This window comes from Enhydra lutris, unplaced genomic scaffold (assembly GCF_002288905.1).
Source record: "Enhydra lutris kenyoni isolate GAN:26980312 unplaced genomic scaffold, ASM228890v2 scaffoldscaffold3, whole genome shotgun sequence".
NCBI classification, from domain to species: domain Eukaryota; kingdom Metazoa; phylum Chordata; class Mammalia; order Carnivora; family Mustelidae; genus Enhydra; species Enhydra lutris.
Window position 1 is genome coordinate 66,481,900 of NW_019154087.1, and position 20,293 is coordinate 66,502,192.

At 41.1% G+C, this 20,293-nt stretch overlaps 1 protein-coding gene across 1 annotated transcript in view; it reads right to left on the minus strand.

Moving 5' to 3' along the window:
* Nucleotides 1-20,293, minus strand: part of LOC111154278 (Rho GTPase activating protein 10) — a 317,626-nt gene that overhangs the window by 220,330 nt on the left and 77,003 nt on the right. The window contains exons 2-3 of the mRNA XM_022513786.1: nucleotides 14,170-14,265; nucleotides 14,034-14,095 (exon numbers count right to left, since the gene is read on the minus strand). Coding sequence (XP_022369494.1) covers nucleotides 14,034-14,095; nucleotides 14,170-14,265 — 158 coding nt within the window. The remainder of the gene's footprint in view (nucleotides 1-14,033; nucleotides 14,096-14,169; nucleotides 14,266-20,293) is intronic.

Genomic DNA, 20,293 nt, shown 5'->3' on the forward strand with positions numbered 1-20,293 from the left:
ATACTCTGGATAGGTATGCCGAAAAAAAATCTGAGTATATCAGTGATAAACATACTAACATAAAAGGGATCAAGACTTGGAATAACTTTTTTATGAAGTGGGGAAAAAAATTCTAAAGTATACATCAATAATTTGATTTTAGGGACACCTGGGTGGCTCAGTCACCTTCTGCTCAGGTCATGATCCCAGGGTCCTGGGATAGAGCCCTGTGTCAGACTCCCTGCTTCTCCCTTTGCCCCTCCCCCTACTCATGTGTGCACATGTGCACACTTTCTCTCTGACAAATAAATAAATGTTTTTGAAAATTTGATTTTAAAATACTGCCACATATTTAATCAACTACATGAAAGTAGGCATATGATTATCTAGTAGACAAACATAGGCATATCTACAAGTGTGTCCATTCGAGCCATCCCAAAACATTTTTTGTTTAATCTTCTCACAGGAAAACGGTGTTGCCATACAATCAGGCATAAACATTATAAGTAGTGCATATCTGCCCTTTGGGATACACAACACTTAAAACACCTTCCTATGTTTGAGAATTCTACCAAATGAGGAACAGTCCACCTTCCATTATAAAAGCTGGAAATGACAGACACTTGTTTTCCCAGCCACCTGGTAGTGAGGTCGTGGGACCTGGCCAGAGTTCCACTAATGAGATGCTCCCACCCCCGACTTGAATTCGGAAGCTAGAGCTTCAAGAAACTAGTGACCAGAGATTCTGCTGGGTGGCAGCGCCATCATTTCCAGAAGGAGCTGCTCCACAATCACCAGCAGGGGCAGCGGTACTGTTGGGACATGCCATGTTGTGCACACCCTGCAGCAAATAGTACTGACGTTCTTCTCCAAACTGGGTTCTGCAAGTGCAACTCTGGCCATCATTCCTGGTTCCCAGAACCAGATAAAGATCCTGCAAGCTACCAAGTATGATTTTTTAAGATTTTATTTATTTATTCATGAGAGAGAGAGAGAGAGAGAGAGAGAGAGAGAGGGAGAGGAAGGCAGGCTCTCCAAGGAGCAGGGAGCCGGATACGGGGCTCAATCCCAGGACCCTGGGATCATGACCTGAGCTGAAGACAGATGCTTAACTGACTGAGCCACCCAGGCGCACTACCAAGTATTCTTTAAATTAATTCCCATTCTGTCAGAAGACTTAGACCTTGCAACTGAAAATCTAGACTAACAGAGCATTAACATTTGTTTAAATTGCAGACCTTTCAACAATTGTCAAAATGCAGCACTATCACTTCAATTCTTAAATAAATTTTTTAACCTGATTAAACCAGATCGTTTTTGATGAATTAGATTACTCCCCATCCACACTCATCCTTTGCAGTCTCTCTTTTTCTCCATCTAGCCAGTCTCTCCCTGGACTGAGCCTTCCCCCATCAACCTAGACTTGGGTCCTAATAGGAAAATTAAAATGCACAATGAAGTCCTCCTATTTTTCTAGTAGATAAAATAATAGAGAAAGAAGGTAAAAGACTCTGATGCTAAGAAGAAATGAAAACATTTAATTGGTCGTGCTAAGAGAGCCTTGTCACAGTGACAAGAGGCCAATATTCTCTCATTTGGGCTTGGTCCTAACCAACAGTTCTGGTTTTAGACCAGAGAAAAAAGCAATTCTCTTTTGTTACCTGAATATTCTCAACTTTAAAAAAAGAATAACACTTGCTCTACCTACTTAACACAGTTAAGTGTTAAAAAAAAAAAAAAAAAAAAAAAAAGGAATGCCACACTAGAAGCAATTTTAACTTCCAAACAAATCCCTGGATGTTATTTTATTTATGAACACAGCTCAAGCTAAGCTAATCCTTCTGGTGGAAAAAAATTAACATAAAAACAAAATTAAATTTTAGAGCAGTGGTAGCTCAAATTACCAGCTCAACTTGGTGAGAATCTTAACAAACCCACATACGAAGGTCTAACTGGGACATAGGTACAGAGGTGCAATAAATTAATTCTATAGAGTTTAAACCTGAAAATTAAGAACCAATTATTGGGAAATAGTTTCTTGAATGTCGGATTCTTTTAGGCCACAGCAGTCCCATTTAACAGGCTAGAAATTATAATTAATAAAATATACATTCTAATTTCACCAGATCAGTCACATCTTTGCTTTCCGAAAGTCCAAGAATAAAAAGTTGCTAGAGTTTTTGACTACTTTCAGTCCTGAACTCTAAACAGAGCCTAACAAAACCAGAGGATTTGAGCTGAGGTTCTGACAATTTCTTCTCTCTGGCTTAATTCCCTGAATATTTGGCCATAATCTTGCCCTCAAAAAAGTTAAGCCATTACATCACAAAAGTTTAAGCTTCCCTTAATGTCTCTTTTCTACAAACAAATATCTTCCTGTTTATTTGAAAGGAAAAATAAAAAGGAAGCCTTGCATCAATTTTGAAAGCCATTCATTAAAGGTTGCAATTTTACTCCAATTATTTAAATCAAATAGACTCTAACAATAAAGTTTTTTTTATTATTCTTAAGAAAAACTGAGAATCTTCAAAGATTGGGTATATTATGAATAAATTAACCTAATAAGGACATTAAATAAGAGATTTAACCTTGATCTTTCCCTCTGTGCATGAGGGACAATAAGGATGTAGCTTTTTTTTTTTTTTTTTAAATAAATACTCAGCCAGAACAATCTGAGAAACAATAAAACGCCACAAAAGTGAGGGAAAGAGGAGACTGACAGAAAGCTGCAAAAGTATCACAAGAGAATTAAAAATTTTATTTTTTAGCTTTAAATAAGAGAACATTTCATTTTTTTTAAAAGACTTTATTTAGGGGCGCCTGGGTGGCTCAGTGGGTTAAAGCCTCGGTCTTCGGATCATGATCTTGGGGTCCTGGGATCGAGCCCTGCGTCGGGCTCTCTGCTCAGTGGGGAGCCAGCTTCCCTCTCTCTACCTACCTACTTGTGATCTCTGTCAAATAAATAAATAAAATCTTTAAAAAAAAAGATTTATTTGACAGAGAAAGAGTAAGAGAGAGCGCAAGCAGAGGGAGCAGAGTGGGAGAAGCAGACTCCCCACTGAGTAGGGAGCCTAATGCAGGCTTGATCCCAGGACCCCAGGATCATGACCTGAGCCGAAGATGGACACTTAATGGACTGAGTCACCCAGCTGCCTCCAGAGAATATTTTAATTTCTGAAGTGAACAGTGTAAATCAGAGGCATAGCTCCTAATGGAACCTCATAAATCAGGCCATAAATGATTGAATGAAGGAAATATGAGAAAGACAGAGAGAAGGAGGAGAAAAGAACTGTTCAGAAAAGAACGCCTAAACCTTTGGTCAATGGCAAAGAGACTCATCACCAGCCCTTCTGTGCCTGGGCTGTGGGAGTGGCCGAGACAGAAAAGGAGTGCGGGAGGCAGAAAGGCTCTCTCGTTCTCCACTAAGCAGTCAGTAGCTGAGGGCCTCATCTCCACAAGGACCTAACGTCTCACTGCATCCTCAGGTGCTAGGACACCACCCAGCTCCTAACAAGCATTCAAAAATATTTATTGTACAAATGAGGTAGGATTCGCCTACAAATTTAGATAACATGAAGAATAGAGTTTCTACAGAAATTCAATACTCCCTGCTGATGGTGACAATAGGAACCATGAATACCTGTGCTGAGGCTCCTCTACACATTATCTCCATTCAAAACCATCTGTTTCTGTATTAAACCACATCCCCTAAGAAGCAGACATAACAACCAGATGAAAAATGCCAGAAATGTATTAGGGGAAACATCTGTGAGAGAACATGGGGAGGCTGGAAGAGCTGTCAGACAGTGATGCAGGTCTGACCCCAGGGGAAGGAGACAGGGAGGGAAGGAAGGTCAGATGATTGCGAGGACACAGGCTAGACTGCAGGGCAGTTCTAGGGAAGGTTCAGCAAGGTCATTGGGGAGTCCTGAGCCAAGGCTTCCTGTTAGAGGACTCCAGGGTCCCCAGGAATGAGCTGCTTTTGTACCCCTGCTGTCTCGGTCACCGGCTGGGGGCAGCATGTGGGAGGCATGGCCTTCATTCTAATGCAGTGATGGAACCATATAGCCCCTGGGCCCAATGGTCCCTTCAACTCCCTGCAGTGGTAGAACTGAGAGGTGCCTGTCTGCCATTGCCCCTAAAATCCATATTCTTTCCACTACACTATCATGGCCACTGGTATAGCCCTGGGCCTCTCGTAATCCCCATCACCAAGGAATTTCTATATTTCATTCAATCCAACATGACACTAATAACAAGACACTCCAGCAGCACCTGGGTGGCTCAGTCAGTTAAGCATCCAACTCTTGATTTTGGCTCAGGTCATGATCTCAAGGTTGTGAAATTGAGCCCCATGTCAGGCTCTGGGTTGGACATGGAGCCTACTTACAATTCTTTCTCTCTTTTACCCTCTGCACCTCCCCCCACTCACAAGCACTTTCTCTCTCTCAAAAAATAAAATAATAATAATAATAATATTGACAGTATTTTTCATATACTATTTTGAAATACACATTTCATATACTTTTCTCCTTTTCATATACTATCATGGAAAAAATACTGCTAATGAAATCTTGACTAAAATTGAATACTCAGAACCTTGACATTTATTGAAAGAGCTCTTTGGTAGATTTATATCATGTGTCCCTTTCATGCATACATTAAAAAAAAATCAAAATTTATCTAAGATATTTCTAAAACTTCTTTAGATTCCAGCTCTTCTGAATCACTTTTCATCTCTGTCACCAGTAGCAAGTTTTGCCCACACATTTTTTCTCCTCTGTGCCATCAAGAATATTGGAGATACGTTACTTCTTGAAGGGCTGCTCCACTATGGTATGGGTCCCAGGACCTTCTACGGAGATGATAGCACCTACTCTTTAGGTATTTACTGATGCTGGCACTTCTTTGACCTAACTAAAAGGCCTTGAAAAGTTTTCAAACATCAACCAGAATTCATATTTCTTAAGTGGCCAAGTGGTTTGTTGATTGAAATGTTGGCAGAGGGGGTGGTTTACACATGTCCAAACAGGACAGGAGAAATAACAAAATTCACATTTCTTCAAGACTGCTGCCTTATCAATGGCAGCTATAAGGATACATTTCCATTTCACCCATGTTTAAAGGTAGAGGAAAGGTTGGTAAATCTTACCAGGGGCTAAAGGCAAAGAACAATGCCCTTGGGCTGCCAGGGGATAGGAGATTCTCTTTTCATCACTGTCACCAACTCGTTTTGTGAAGTGATGTGGATCAAATCACCCCATCTCACTGAGTTCCAGTTCCCCTTCTTTTTCTTTCAGTAAATAAAAAGGTTAAAAGTTTCCCTAAGTGCTCTCTCAGCTCTTTGTTTTAGGAGCCAAGGCCATACTTTTGAGTACTTCATAACTGGATCTGACAAAAATATGTCTCGGGACGCCTGGGTGGCTCAGTTGGTTAAGCAGCTGCCTTCGGCTCAGGTCATGATCCCAGCGTCCTGGGATCGAGTCCCACATCGGGCTCCTTGTTCTGTGGGGAGCCTGCTTCTCCCTCTGCCTCTGCCTGCCACTCTGTCTGCCTGTGCTCACTCTCTCTCTCTCTCTGACAAATAAATAAATAAAATCTTTAAAAAAAAAAATTAAAAAAATAATAAAAAAAATATGTCTCTCACGAAACTGTAGATTCAGCTGAACTTAATTCCCACTAATGGAACCACACTCCTCTCCATAAGACAATGAAATGAGTGGGCTGGTCATATTCTGGCGTCTGTTGTTGGTGTGTGTGTGAGGTTGGTGGGGGGGGGGGGAATGAGGGGGAGTCCGTGTGTCCTCTTTGCTCTTTCATGTCAGTAGTAACTGGTTTATCAGAAGAGCTGATTCCTCAGAAGCAGAGAGCGAGCCCAAGGACATAAAATATAGGAAACATAAGTTTCAATAGGGAAGTAGAAGCTGATGATGACAAGGCTTCGAAACCACAGATGACTCTGAGTCACCAAGATAGGACACCCAGTCATGAGCAAGGCCTTCCACGGAAAGGGGTCCACCAAGGAGCCCAATCCTCTTAAAATATCCTCACTCACTTTAGAATTCTGATTTGAGTTAGTTCAGACTATAACCTCTATAAGATTCTAGGTTCGTCAAAATCCAACTGGCAAAAGCTATCTTCCTAGAAAACAGGTTTCACAATGGCATCTGCATCTGACTGAATTATAGTGATTTTCCGGGGATGGGGGGGGGAGATTTATATGAAAAAAAAATGATGTTGTCAAATTGTAAGGGTCAGTTCCAAGGAGTGAAATTCTTCATAAAGTTAGGTCATTGACAACTTTTCAACTAAACTGAGAAAAGTTTTCACAAGTAAGTTCAAGATGGATTTTTCCCCATCTGAATATGCTTTCCATCAGAACTTCATGCAAAAAAAAGTCACTTTAACTAAAAGAATTGATTAAAACAGGTTTGATGTACCACATAAAATATAACATTTTTAATCAGATGAAACTAAAGGTACAATTTTTCCAATGGCATATGATGCCTTAGGTACTTACCACATTACAAGAACTCATAAGTAATGCTAAACACAAATTAAGTAACACTAAAATCCTAACAGCAGAAACCTGTTCTATGAAATTAAACTAGATATAGTTCAAAATTCTTTGGAAACGACACACGAAAGCTTAGGGTTTTTTTAGTTTTGTTTTGTTTTTTATTTTTTTAAAGATTTTATTTGTGTATTTGATAGAGAGAGAAGTCACAAGTAGGAAGAGAGGCAGACAGAGGGGTAGGGGGAAGCAGGCTCCCCACCGAGCAGAGAGCCTGAAGCGGGGCTCAATCCCAGGACCCCGAGACCATGACCTGAGCCAAAGGCAGAGGCTCAACCCACTTAGCCACCCAGGCACCCCAAGCTTAAGTTTCTAAAATCTAGTTTAACCTCCTGGTAAAGAGAAAGTCATCAAAAAGCAATTTACAGCGTTTCCAACTTTCAGACTGCTCTAGCTCCAAGGTTAGGAATGCCAGGGGAGATTTCACTGGCACCCTGAGCCAGTGGTTCCAATTTAAGCATGCTTCACAATAACCTGGAAGGCTTTTTGAAACACACTCTGAGGGGCTGCACCCCAGAGTTCCTGATTCAGTAGGTCTAGGATGGGGCCCCGGAGTTAGCATGTGCAGCATGCCTTGTGAACCACTGCCCTAGAGTGTACTGATGAAAAGACAGCATGAAAATTGCTCCCCAAAAGTTCATTTTTACCAACATGTTATTTTAACAATATCGTGACACATTTTTGAAAAAAGAAAATAGGAAGTTTGGAGCAAAAATCTGTATCAAAAACCCTAAAAGGTATAGAAATCACTTAAGCACATCACTCTGTGAGACACTTGAAACAATGAAAGAACGATGAGAAAGGAGTGAAACAAGTAGGCAAGTGCTGAGGAAACATGCCATTGTGTCTTGCCTGGAACCACCTAAACGATTTACGAAAGCCTTCGGTACATTTCAGCCCAGAGCCTTCTTTAAGGGGACATAATCACCCAGAAAGTATTCCCTACCTTACTTTTCACAAGAGTGAAATTTGTGGTGTAGAAAAACATGGGAGAGAGAAAAAAGAAAAGGAAGAGGAGGTCTCAAAAGCCTAAAGAGTACATAAAAGAACTGTTTAAAATAGATTTGATGTACTATAAAAATAAGATAAAACTAAATACACAATCTTCCCAATGGCATGTAATGCCTGAGATACTTGTCACATTTCAAGAACTCATAAGTAAAGCTAAAGACAGATTAAGTAACACCAAAATTCCTAACAGCAAACAGGGTCATCTTGCTCAAGGAGGAAAAGGGATGCAGCTGGTGTGTAAGACGCTGTTGGCACTTCACCCTGCTTGGCAGCCCAGCAGGCGCCCAGCCCCCTTGGGACGAGAGGCAAGTGCCTTTTGTGCACCATCTGGCAAGCTCTGCCTTCTCTCTCCAGGCATCCCCTCTTCCCTGAAGATTTCCTCAACCCCTGGGCCTTTCACAACTGTCCTGATTTTCCTCAATCCTCAGAAACATGTTTAGGAAAAGGACAGAAGCAAAAAAGTTATGATCAAAGAACCCATGTAGAGAAGTAAATACAGCACGAAGGGCTTTTAGAAGAGCATCACACACCCTGTGGCACTATTTTCAAAGTCCTTAAATTCTTGGACAGTTGCCCACCTCAGATAAGGACACCATGTCCCGCCATGCCAGAGAGAACATCTCCAGAATTCTGGCTGTGAAACACACAGTACTTTCCTTGGAGAACATGCACAGAAATGAGCTCAGCAATTCTGGCCACAAATAGTACCAAGCTCCCCAAGTCAGGTTACTCACTTACACAGTCAAGGCTAGGAAAATTATCAGTAAAAACTACTCACTTGAAAACACTACCCTGAAAAACTCAATATTGGCCTTTTAAGGGGCATGACACATCCATTCACAGAAATTGGACTTGCATGCAGGGGCTGGGGGGAAACACTCTGACTTCCAGACTGGCCTTCTTTCCAATTCCCTCCCCAACAAAATTGGCTTTAATAGCCACAGAGCCAGACACCAGTGGGAAATATGCAAACAGATGCCTCCCTGTTTCCCAAATTCTATCGGTTTTCCTCACAGGGAAGAAACTAGTGCTTCACTTCTATCTTTTCTTACTTGGATAGCTCCCAACTCTGTCAACTCAGGTATGAAATGGTGTCCCCAACATGCCTTCCCCGAATTCCCCAATAACTCTGTTACCACATAGCATGCTTTGAGCAGTCTCTCCCAATGGACAGCTAACCACATGAAGGTAGGAACTATGCCCTTGTCTTTAAAGCACCTGGCACAGTGTTTGGCATGTAGTAGACACACAGTATTTGTTGAACTATTTATATCTAAGCCTATTGAGGGATAAAGATCAGTCTCACGTGCGGGGGTGGGGGGGTGGCTCAAAACCAACAAAGAAGAACTTGTTTCTTATTGTTGAGCTTCTAGTCTGATGACTTTATTCCTAAAGCCAAGTGTCCTATTTTAACATTTATTTAAGAAATGGAAAGCTTTATAAAGTTTTCTGACATTGGCCTTTGCCTTCTAAAACACTAGATTTAAAATATCTTTTCACATTTCAATGACTCAGTCTTAATTATGAATATCTAATTATTATGGTACAACATCATTTAATTTATGACTTCAAAAAATACTACCTGTTTTTGTTTTTGTTTTAAAGTAGGCTCCATGCTCAGCATGGAACCCAAGGTGGGGCCTGAACTCACACCCGGAGACCAAGACCCGAGCTGAGGTCAAGAATCGGACACTTAGCCAACTGAATCACCCAGGTGCCCCTGATTGCTTTTAAAGATTAAGTGACCACTAAGATTTTGTTAAATCTTGGAACCAATTTTAGAATGTTTCTACCTCTATTTTACAGCTGTCATTTGGCATTCCTTTTTTAATATGTGGCTCTGTACTGCTGGTGTGAAATAACTTTAACATGTGTTTAATGTAGGTTTTTCATTATGTCACATAAAAGATGAAAATGAGGTACTGTAATGATAGTACTGATAACCATAGTACTCTTTATCCATTTTTTAAAGTAGCCTCCACACCCAGCATAGAACTCAATGTGGGGCTTGAACTCATGACCCTTAAGATCAAGACCTGAGCTGAGATCAAGGGTCAGATGCCTAACCAACTGAGCCACCCAGGCACCCCTATGTGTAGTAATTTTAAGTCAAACAAGAGTTTTTTAAAAGTTTTCACAATACACCGGCTCCCATTTAACTACTTAAAGACCTTCCTCATCTCTTTGTCACATGTTGGGGAGGTATGAACTTCTTAAACCATACGAAGGCCCTCCTCTGTTGCCTCTGCTCCACAAACTCCAGCTCAAACACAACTTTTTCTACAAAGTCCTTCCTAACAAGCACAGACTTAGCTCTTCTCCACTTCATGCAACCCCATCTATACCTGTGTTATCACACTTAGTAGAAAAGAGTTTTTTTTTAAGGTTTAAGAGGATAAATAAATACATAATTTTAAAAAGATGTATTTAAGAGAGAGAGAGCATGGGAGTGCAGAGCCTGATGCAGGGCTCAATCTCATGACCCTGAGATCAGGATCTGAGCAGAAACCAAGAGTACTTTGGATGCTTAACTAACTGAACCACCCAGGTGCCCCTTAGTGGAATAGATTTTAATTCACTTTTACCAGCTATTCTCCAAAGCCACACTGAACACTTCCTGACAGAGGTATCTTATTCAAAGTTTAAGGCTAGTGTCTAATAAACCATCAAGTTTTCTTTACTAAATGTTCAAAGCTATTTAAAACAAAACAAAAGGGGCACCTGGGTGGCTCAGTGGATTAAGCTGCTGCCTTTGGCTCAGGTCATGATCTCAGGGTCCTGGGATCGAGTCCCACATCAGGCTCTCTGCTCAGCGGGGTGCCTGCTTCCCTCTCTCTCTCTCTCTGCCTGCCTCTCCGTCTACTTGTGATCTCTCTCTGTCAAATAAATAAATAAAATCTTAAAAAAAAAAAAAAAAAAAAAAAACAAAGGTAGCCATGACTCTATGTAATTTTCTTGGTTAGAAAAAGTGACACCTGATGATCAAGATTAGACAGAAACACCGAAAGAACAGCAATATGGGTTAAATATCAAACTCTTTTGTTTTTACTATTTTGTTATTAACCCATAACTTAGGAAGTAGTACTATTTTAAAGGTATTTTAAAGTGAATTTAAAAATATCAGGAATCCGTTTCAAAGGAAAAAAGGAGGAAGAAAAACTTACAGATTTAAGAGAGACTTAGAAACTTATCAATCAAGGGGCACCTGGGTGGCTCAGTCAGTTAAGCATCTGCCGTTGGCTCTGGTCATGATCTCAGAGTCCTGGGATCCAGACAGCGTTTGGCTCCCTGCTCAGTGGGGAGTCTGCTTCTTCTTCTCCCTCTGCCATTCCCCACTCCCCACTCGTTCTTTTCTGTCTCTCTCTCTCAAATTAATAAAATCTTTGAAAAATAAACTTATCAATCAAATGCAATGTGTTTGGAGGCAGATTCAAACAAACCAACTGCTAAAGGAGGATGTAAATGAGTATTAGAAAAATCTGAAAACAACCTAATTCTTTGTAATATTAAGAAATTAACTGCTTGTCTTTAAGTGTGTCAAGGATACGATGGAGCAAAAAGAATTACCTTTCAGAGCTCTGTAGTAGAGTATTTATGGATGAAACGACAGGATAATGGGATTTCTGTCAAACTCACTGGGACAGGGAGTAACACATATAGGAGAAATAAGATTGGTTGTGTGGCAACCAATTGAAGCTGAATATTGAGCACACATAGTTTAATTATATTTTTCTCTCTACTTTTCATGCATGCTCAAAATTTTCCAAACTGAAAAGCTTAAGAAAAAAAGAAATAAAAAGGCATTAGGTGTCTTTTTAATTCTATGGTTGGTCATAGCTTCTCCCTCCCACCCCCACACCCCAAACTGCTTTCTGGTTTTGAAGAGTTTCGGGCTATGCAACAAGAGTTGCTGTTCCCCCAGATGGGTGGTAACATACTGTCCCATCCCTCCCTGAGGTTCATGACCTTGTGCAGACAACATCCTATTCCTACTTCTATCCTGTACTGGAAACCCAGCCCCACCATCCTCACCCTATCTAAGAGACCCTATCAACTCCCATCATAGGTGAAGACTAAGTCAAGATGCCAGCTACGAATAGCTCTGAGAACCATGCTGTCTGATAGAAATCAGACAGCCTGGAGCTAAGACCACGTTCATCTCAAGGAACATGAGACAAAAACAGAACATCAAGACAGGAAGTAGTCACACAGTATTTCAGTGGAGCTAAAGTCCAGCACCAGTCTTCCCAGAACCCTCTTCCCTTTAATGCCGGGACGCCTCTCACAGTTCTCGGCAGTAGAGGCCTCCCCTCACCACCGCAGATAAAATAGCACCCCGTCCCACTCTCTGACTCTGACTACTAACCCTACATTATTTCGTTCTGTAGGACTTACCACTGCCTGACCTATATTATATGCTTATTTATCACCTCCCCTTCCCAGGATGCAACTCCCATGAGGGACCTTGCTCAGTTTGCCTCTGTGTGCTCAGATTCTAAACAGTAACTGGAACACAGAAGCAGATCAAATGTGCATGTGCAGAATGCTGAGGATCCCAGAAGAACAATTAAGTATCAAGGAGGGCTGAGAACAAAAAAGCTGATACCTATGCACATAAACTAAGAACACACCCACTCTGTGTTGTAGACAGGTAATGTCGCAGCACAATTTTTATTCACTATCACATTTAGACTTTCCTAAACTGCTAAAAGTCAATGACTCAGGATCACACAAATAATCACTGAATAGGTCAGTTTGTCCCCGAAAAACCTAACAGGACCACAGTACCTTCGCCTGCCCTCTACAATATTTACCATATATGGACATTATGTCAGGAAGTAAGGTACAGTGCAAATTATACTGAGGCTTTTAGAGGCCATATGTCCCCGTCACTTTTTTTTTTTTTTTAAAGATTTTATTTATTTGACAGACCGAGATCACAAGTAGGCAGAAAGAGAGGGGAAAGCAGGCTCCCTGCTGAGCTGAGAGCCCGATGCCAGGCTCAATCCCAGGACCCTGAGATCATGACCTGAGCTGAAGGCAGAGGCCTAACCCACTGAACCACCCAGGCGCCCCTCCCCATCACTTTTAAATAAAAAACCAATACTCTCCCACTACTTCTTCCTCTCCTGCCACTCAACCAGACAGAAATACCACCACCACCACCACCACCCCCGGCAAGATTAATTACCGTAACAACTAGGAAGCTCGCCAAAATGGCGGGTGGTTCAGAGTGCCTGTCTCTACTCCTCAGCTGCCCTGTGATCTCGGGCAAGGCACGACCCTTCAGTTTCCTCAATGGCAAAACAGGGGCAATAACAGAATCTATATCCAGGGTTTACTCAAGAATTAGATGAAATACTAAGTTCACAGCTTAAACCAGTACCAGTCAGAGTGAAGGCTATCTTGGCTATCACAATCAGTATTATTATTATAACCACATCTGAACCTACTCATACACTTACACTTGAACATAATTCCAGCTAGTACTCATTCTCAAGGACATAAAAAAATTGTCGTCACTTTTTAAAGTCTAAACACCAGTGAGAATAGATGGTATATAATAATCTGGGGGGCAATTCGACTATGAATCTTTATTGAATAACAGATATTAGGAGGGATGCTTTTAAAAATGGTGAGAAAATATGATTCAATACCCTCCAAATCCATTGCTGAGTGTTTGTTAGATGAAATCACCCCCTCAGTGCACTCAGCATAGCACCAGGCATGTGGAGAGCAGCTAGTATGATGAACTACCATGATCACAAATCTCAAGGCAAAGTGGGATTCTGAAGACTACCAGGCCCAAATTCTCCTCCATCATACAACATAAAATCTGCCGAAGTACGAGTCAGGCTCCAACACTGCTCTGCTGTCCCTCTGCCTCTACATAAGCTTTTCTGCCTTCATCTTCTGGGTACATGAATGTTCTGCCTGAGACTCGATTTCAACAAAAGGGCTCCACTGCTAACAAAAATCTAGAAACACTGCTATAGTCCAAACCACTATTTCATGGATAGAGAAACGGCCTTGTTCTAGAAGTCCAGCAACTTGTCCAAGATCTTACTGCAGTCAGCACCACTGTGAAACTAGAAATCCAGGCTCCTGAAGTGTCATCCAGGGCTCTTTCCACTATTAGGTGTTACTTCATCTGGAGATAAATGCATCAAAACTTCTACCAGAGGGACGCCTGGGTGGCTCAGTTGGTTAAACATCTGACTTCTGATTTTAGCTCAGGTCATCATCTCAGGGTCCTGGGACAGAGCCCCAAACTGTCATAGTCAGGCTCCGCACTCTGCAGGGAGTCTGTTTCCCCCTCTGTTCCTCCCCCTGCTCACTCTCTCAAATAAATAAATAAAATCTTAAAAAAAAAAAAAAAAAAAAAAAAAAACTTCTACCAGAACCAGCTTCTAAACCCAGATTTTCCCTGCTTGAAGCTGAATTTACTAATTTATATCCCACAACTCACCATAATTTCTCTCTGCTCTTCCAGATTCTTCAAAAAATTAGAAAATTCACGTAAGGAAGCATCTACAAAAAGAAAGTTATGATTATTTGGTGGCCAAAGCAAAGGAAGGCAAACCATAAACCTCACCTTTACATACCTATGCAGCGTTCATCATCTGTCTCTGCATCACCAATAAACTCAAATTTAAAGTCTCTGAGTGAATGTGCAAACTTCCGCTGGGCTGCTGAAAGACCTAGAAAGAAAAAGTTTATGGTAACCTGAGTTTTAAGTCCAGATTTAGAAGAAATGTATTCCTCCTAAGATCACCAGAGCTGTAGAGCTCTCCACCCAATCTATGAGGAGGCACAACCTAACTCCTTTGCCAAGGGGTCCATTGCCCTCAATCTGGCACGCTCTGGGATGCTTCTGTCTTTGCTTCTAGACTCTGGCACAGAACAGGTGCTGAAGAAATGTTTACTCCCTCCCCCACCCTCTTCCTCCTCAGAGATGTGACTGCTCCACATTGTTCCCATTTCCCAAAGCTCTTTCCCTATCGCTGCGCACTCAGGTCACAACTTGCCCAATTCAAAAGTTCACGCTATGATTAGGAACACACACACCTGACGGGTTCTCCCAGGGCTGTATGAGAACTGGCCGGATGCCAAGGTTTCAAATATAAAAGTAACAAAGCTCAAAGTCAGCCAGTCAGATGCCCTTAACTGACTGGCAAACTCCAGCCAGAGAAACCCAGGAGGATCAAAGAGTTTTCATAGAAAACAGCAGCATGGAGGTAACTAAAGGCCAAGCTTAAATGGTAGGAAGAATTTATTCTGCAAAAGACCTGTAGGTTCTTTTTTTTTTAAACTGCAGATTAATAAAAAGTAGTATAAAATGACACCGCAGTTTCATTTACCATAGCCAAGACACAGAAGCAGCCTTAATGTCCATTGATAGATGAGTGGATAAAGATGTGGTTTATATATACAATGGAATGTTACTTAGCCATAAAAAGGAATGAAATCTTGCCATTTGCGACAGCATAGAGGGAACTAGAGGGCATTATGTTAAGTGAAATAAGTCCGAGAAAGACAAATATCACACTATTTCATTTATATGTGGAATAAAAATACAAATCAAACAAAAAGCAAAACAGAAAAAGACTCTGATACAGAGAACAAACTAATGGTCACTTGAAGGGAGGCGATTGGGGAGGATGGATGAAATAGGGAAGGGAACTAAGAGGTGCAATCTTCCAATTATAAAATAAGTAACACCCAGGGGTGTAAAGTATACCATAAGGAATATAGTCAATAATACTGTAATGACTTTGCATGGTGACAGATGGTAACTAGGCTTATTGTGGCAATCACATCATAATGTATATAAATACTGAATCACTATATTGATACTAACACAACTATTCCTCAATAAAAAATTAATAGGAAGTATGTACAAAGAAAAAAAACCTTAAAAATGGAAAACTCTACTTCTAAAATAGGGTAACATTTATTTTATGGGCCATAGATCATGTTAGGTAATTTTATCTCATTCAATACTCATATACAAAATAAAGATTACCTTCATTTTACAATGGGGTGCAAAAGCTCAGAGATGTTAAATAATTTACACAAAGTTACACAGTTACTGCAATAGCAAAGGCTTGATTCTATTCAGGCACTATTTGCACAAAGCCATACCCTGCCCAGGATATAATCCTGCCACTGGTCTAAAGCACTTTCTAAGAAGCTGCTCAGTGACTCCTGTACTCCTTACACTTCCTGTCTCAATACTGTGAATATCCACATTGTGTTGAAGTTTCATGTCAAGAAAATTGAAAAGTTGAAAAAAATAAAATGCAATCCATAACTGCTGGTCAGAGTACTCATGCAAATAATAAATATTGACAAGAAAGGGAAGCTAAGAATGTAAAACACTGAGGACTATTTTTAATGAGATAGTAGAAGCAATTTTCTTTTTTACTTTAGTCATTGACTAAACAAGGAACAAAAGCAAAAGATTCTTATTGTTACATTAGGAAATGCTATCTGGGGGCGCCTGGGTGGCTCAGTGGGTTAAGCCTCTGCCTTCGGCTCAGGTCATGATCTCAGAGTCATGGGATCGAGCCCCGCATCAGGCTCCCTGCTGGGCAGGGAGCCTCCTTGCCCCCCCTCTCTCTCCGCCTGCCTCTCCGCCTACTTGTGATCTCTGTCAAATAAATGAATAAAATCTTAAAAAAAAAAAAAAAAAGAAAGAAAAGAAAATGCTATCTGATTTTTTTATCTTTTACCAACTCTTTACATCCAGTCATTAAGTACAAAGGCTCCCCCAGTGACCCCAGTGACCCCCAGCAGTTTCTCTCACTTCTCCAACTTTCTAGTCATGCTCATCAGCTCTTTCAGCTACTGTCATGGCTTGGTTTTGTTTCTTAATGTTTTTCTTAAAGAACTGTATTTTTTTTAAAGATTTTATTCATTTATTTGTCAGAGAGAGAGCACAGGCAGGAGGAGCAGCAGGCAGAACAGGCAGAGAGAGAAGCAAGCTCCCTGCTGCACAAGGAGCGTAACATGGGACTCGATCTCAGGACTGTGGGATCATGACCCGAGCCCAAGGCAGATGCTCAGTTGACTGAACCTCCCGGGTGTTCCAGAAAACTATATTTTTTACAACAATTTTAAATTCCTAGCAAAATTGGGCAGAAGGCACAAAGACCCCCTGCCCACACACACATGCATCACCTCCCCTATTATCAACACCCCCTCACTATCATGCTTTTTGAAACTTCTTTCTCCCTCTACCTAGTTCATGTTTTGCTTGCTCTGCTCAAATCCTTTCTCTCATTAAAATAAAGAAGAGACTGGAAGAAATAAATGTGAAAGGCTAAATCACAACACTTTAAGAGGATAATACAGGATTGTAATTTCTTACCCTTGGCACATGGGGAAAAAGCACACACCGTAAGGTAAATTGTGATGGACTACAAGCATGGAGACAATTCTCCACCCCTCCATATAGGCACTGCTCTTTTTTTTTTTTTTTAAAGATTTTTTTTTTTTATTTATTTATTTGACAGACAGAGATCACAAGTAGGCAGAGAAGCAGACAGATAGAGAGAGGTGGAAGCAGGCTCCCTGCAGAGCACAGAGCCCGATGTGGGGCTCGATCCCAGGACACTAGGACCATGACCTGAGCCGAAGGCAGAGGCTTTAACCCACTGAGCCACCCAGGTGCCCCGGCACTGCTCTTTTTTTTTTTTTTTTTCCCCCCCTCCAGGAGGGGGTTTTTTTTTTTTTTAAAGATTTTATTTATTTATTTGACAGAGAGAAATCGCAAGTAGGCAGAGAAGCAGGCAGAGAGAGAGGAGGAAGCAGGCTCCCTGCTGAGCAGAAAGCCCGATGTGGGGCTCGAACCCAGGACCTGGGATCATGACCTGAGCCGAAGGCAGCGGCTTAATCCACTGAGCCACCCAGGCGCCCCCGGCACTGCTCTTTTTGATGTCACTCTGCCACCCCTCCAGCAATTGGGGGAGTCTCTCTTCCCACCCCTTGAATCTAGGCTGGTCTTAATGGCCCACAGGATGTAGTGAAAGTGACATTGTGCTAATTTAGAGCCTCCACCTCAGGAAACTTTGTACACCTCTGCTCAACTCTCTTGGAACCCTCTGCCTTCCACGTCAACAAGCCCAAGCTAGCCCACTGGTTCATCAGACCTCTGGCCCAGTCCCCGACTTACTGTCTCCGTGGTCAGATGGCCAGCCCACAGAAGCAGAGCTTTCCTGCCCTCTATGCAGGAACTCATCCAGACAAGCCGAGTCCAGACTGAAATAAATAAACGGCTGCTCTTTAAGCCACTAGGTTTGGGAATGATTTGTTACAAAGCCATAGATAACATCGAAAGATTAATGGAATTTGTGTTAAACTTTAAAAATGTTTAAGACATTAAAAGAGTGAAGATAAGCACATACCCAGGAGGCATAAATAACAGCTATAAATCAATGAGGCAGAAATTCCAATAAAAAATTGAACAAAACACTTGAATAGGCCCTTCACAAAAGGAACTTAAAGAAATCTAAATGGCCTATAACCACATGAAAAGGTGCTCAAATTCATTAGCGGTAGTAAGTGAAAATGAAAATCTCAATACCTCAATAACACTCACCAGAGTGGCAAAAATTAGTCTGGCAAGCCCAGGTGCTAGTGTAATCCTTTATGTGGGAAAATAGAAGTCCTTACATATTGCTGGTTAAGAGTAAAAACTGGGGGGTACCTGGGTGGCTCAGTCGTTAAGCATCTGCCTTCGGCTCAGGTCATGTTCCCAGGGTCCTGGAATGCAGCCCCAGTCTCCCTGCTCAGCAGGAAGCCTGCTTCTCCCTCTCTCAACCTCTCTGCTTGTGTTGCTGCTCTTGCTGTCACTTTCTCTCTCTGTGTCACATAAATAAATAAAATCTTAAAAAAAGAGAGAGAATAAAAATTGGAATACTTACTATTTAAGTACTTTGACATTTTCTAGTAAATTTGATGATATCGTACAACCCAGAAATTGTCCTTCTAAGTAATTTCCAAGATAAATTCATAACACATGGGCACTTGCAGACATATACTAGAAAATCTGTAACAGAACAATCACAATAATAGCCAAACACTGGAAAAAACAAATACCAATCAACCATAGAACTGAAAATTATATTACACCCATATACTATAGGGTAAAAATAACTATAAATTCACATGTCAACAGAGATGACTCTCAAAACTTGGACAGAAAGAAGTCACACACAAAAAAATACACACAGTATGGCTCTTTCATATAAAGTTCAAAACAAGCTACACTATATTTTGAATTTCATACACAGGTCACGAAATTATAGAAAAGCAAGTGAATCATTACCTCAAAAGTCATACAATACTTACCACTGGGGACCAAGGACAGCAAGACACACAGAAAATGACAAAGGAATTAAAGGTATTTTAGTTCATAACCTAGTGGTGAGTCTGTAGATATTTGCTTTATGGTTCTTGGTTCTTGTTTACAATGTAGTTTGTTTTATATAACTCTGTATTTTTGCCATAATTTCATAACTAAAAATAAAATTTTTTAAACCATAGAACCTAGCTATTTAGACCATTCCAAAGTAACTTAGTTTCTACTATAATCCAAACAGACATCTAATTATTCTGACACCCTTAAGCTGCTCCCTCCACCTGTAACACTCCTTCTCCACCCCCACTGGGCTGCCTCCTTCATAACCCTGATGGCTCAACCCATTCAGTCCTCCTCCCTACCATCCTTCCCCCCAGGCCTAAAATCCCTCTCTATCCTATTGCAGCTTTATTTTTCTTCATAGTACTGACTACCAGAAACTACCTTATTTAATCACAACTTACTCAGCATCATCTGTTTTCCTACCCTACAGTATCCTGACAAGCCCCTGAGGCAACAACCAACAGTCTTGTGCTTCCTTATACCCCTGAAACAGGGACTGCAACAGGATTTTCCTTCTGCATTTCATGCATTTATGTCCAGATATTACTGGTGTGTGGGTTTATCATTTTGAATCACTTTATGTTATTCCATTTTGTTAATGTATATTTACTTATAAACACATTTTATATATAATATTCATATAAGATATAAACACTGGCATAAATTATCCTTTTCCCCTCTGAAGCTGTTTCCTGCAGTATTCTATCCAAATCGCCAGGTGAGGTATACTTTAAAGACCATGTTTCGGGGTGCCTGGGTGGCTCAGTGGATTAAGCATCTGCCTTCAGCTCAGGTCATGATCCTAGAGTCCTGCGCAGGCATCCTGCTGGGTGGAGAGTCTGCTTCTCTTTCTCCCTCTGCCCGCCACTCCCCCTGCTTGTACTCTCTCTGTCAAATAAAATCTTTAAAAAATAAAACAACTTTTGTAGCAACATGGACGGGACTGGAAGAGATTATGCTGAGTGAAATAAGTCAAGGTGAGAGAGTCAATTATCATATGGTTTCACTTATTTGTGGAGCATAACAAATAGCATGGAGGACAAGGGAAGTTAGAGAGGAGAAGGGAGTTGGGGGAATCGGAAGGGGAGGTGAACCATGAGAGACTATGGACTCTGAAAAACAATCTGAGGGCTTTGAAGGGGCGGGGGGCGGGTGGGAGGTTGGGGGAACCAGGTGGTGGGTATTAGAGAGGGCACGGATTGCATGGAGCACTGGGTGTGGTGCAAAAACAATGAATACTGTTGTGCTGAAAATAAAATAAAATAAAATAAAATAAAATAAAATAAAATAAAATAAAATAA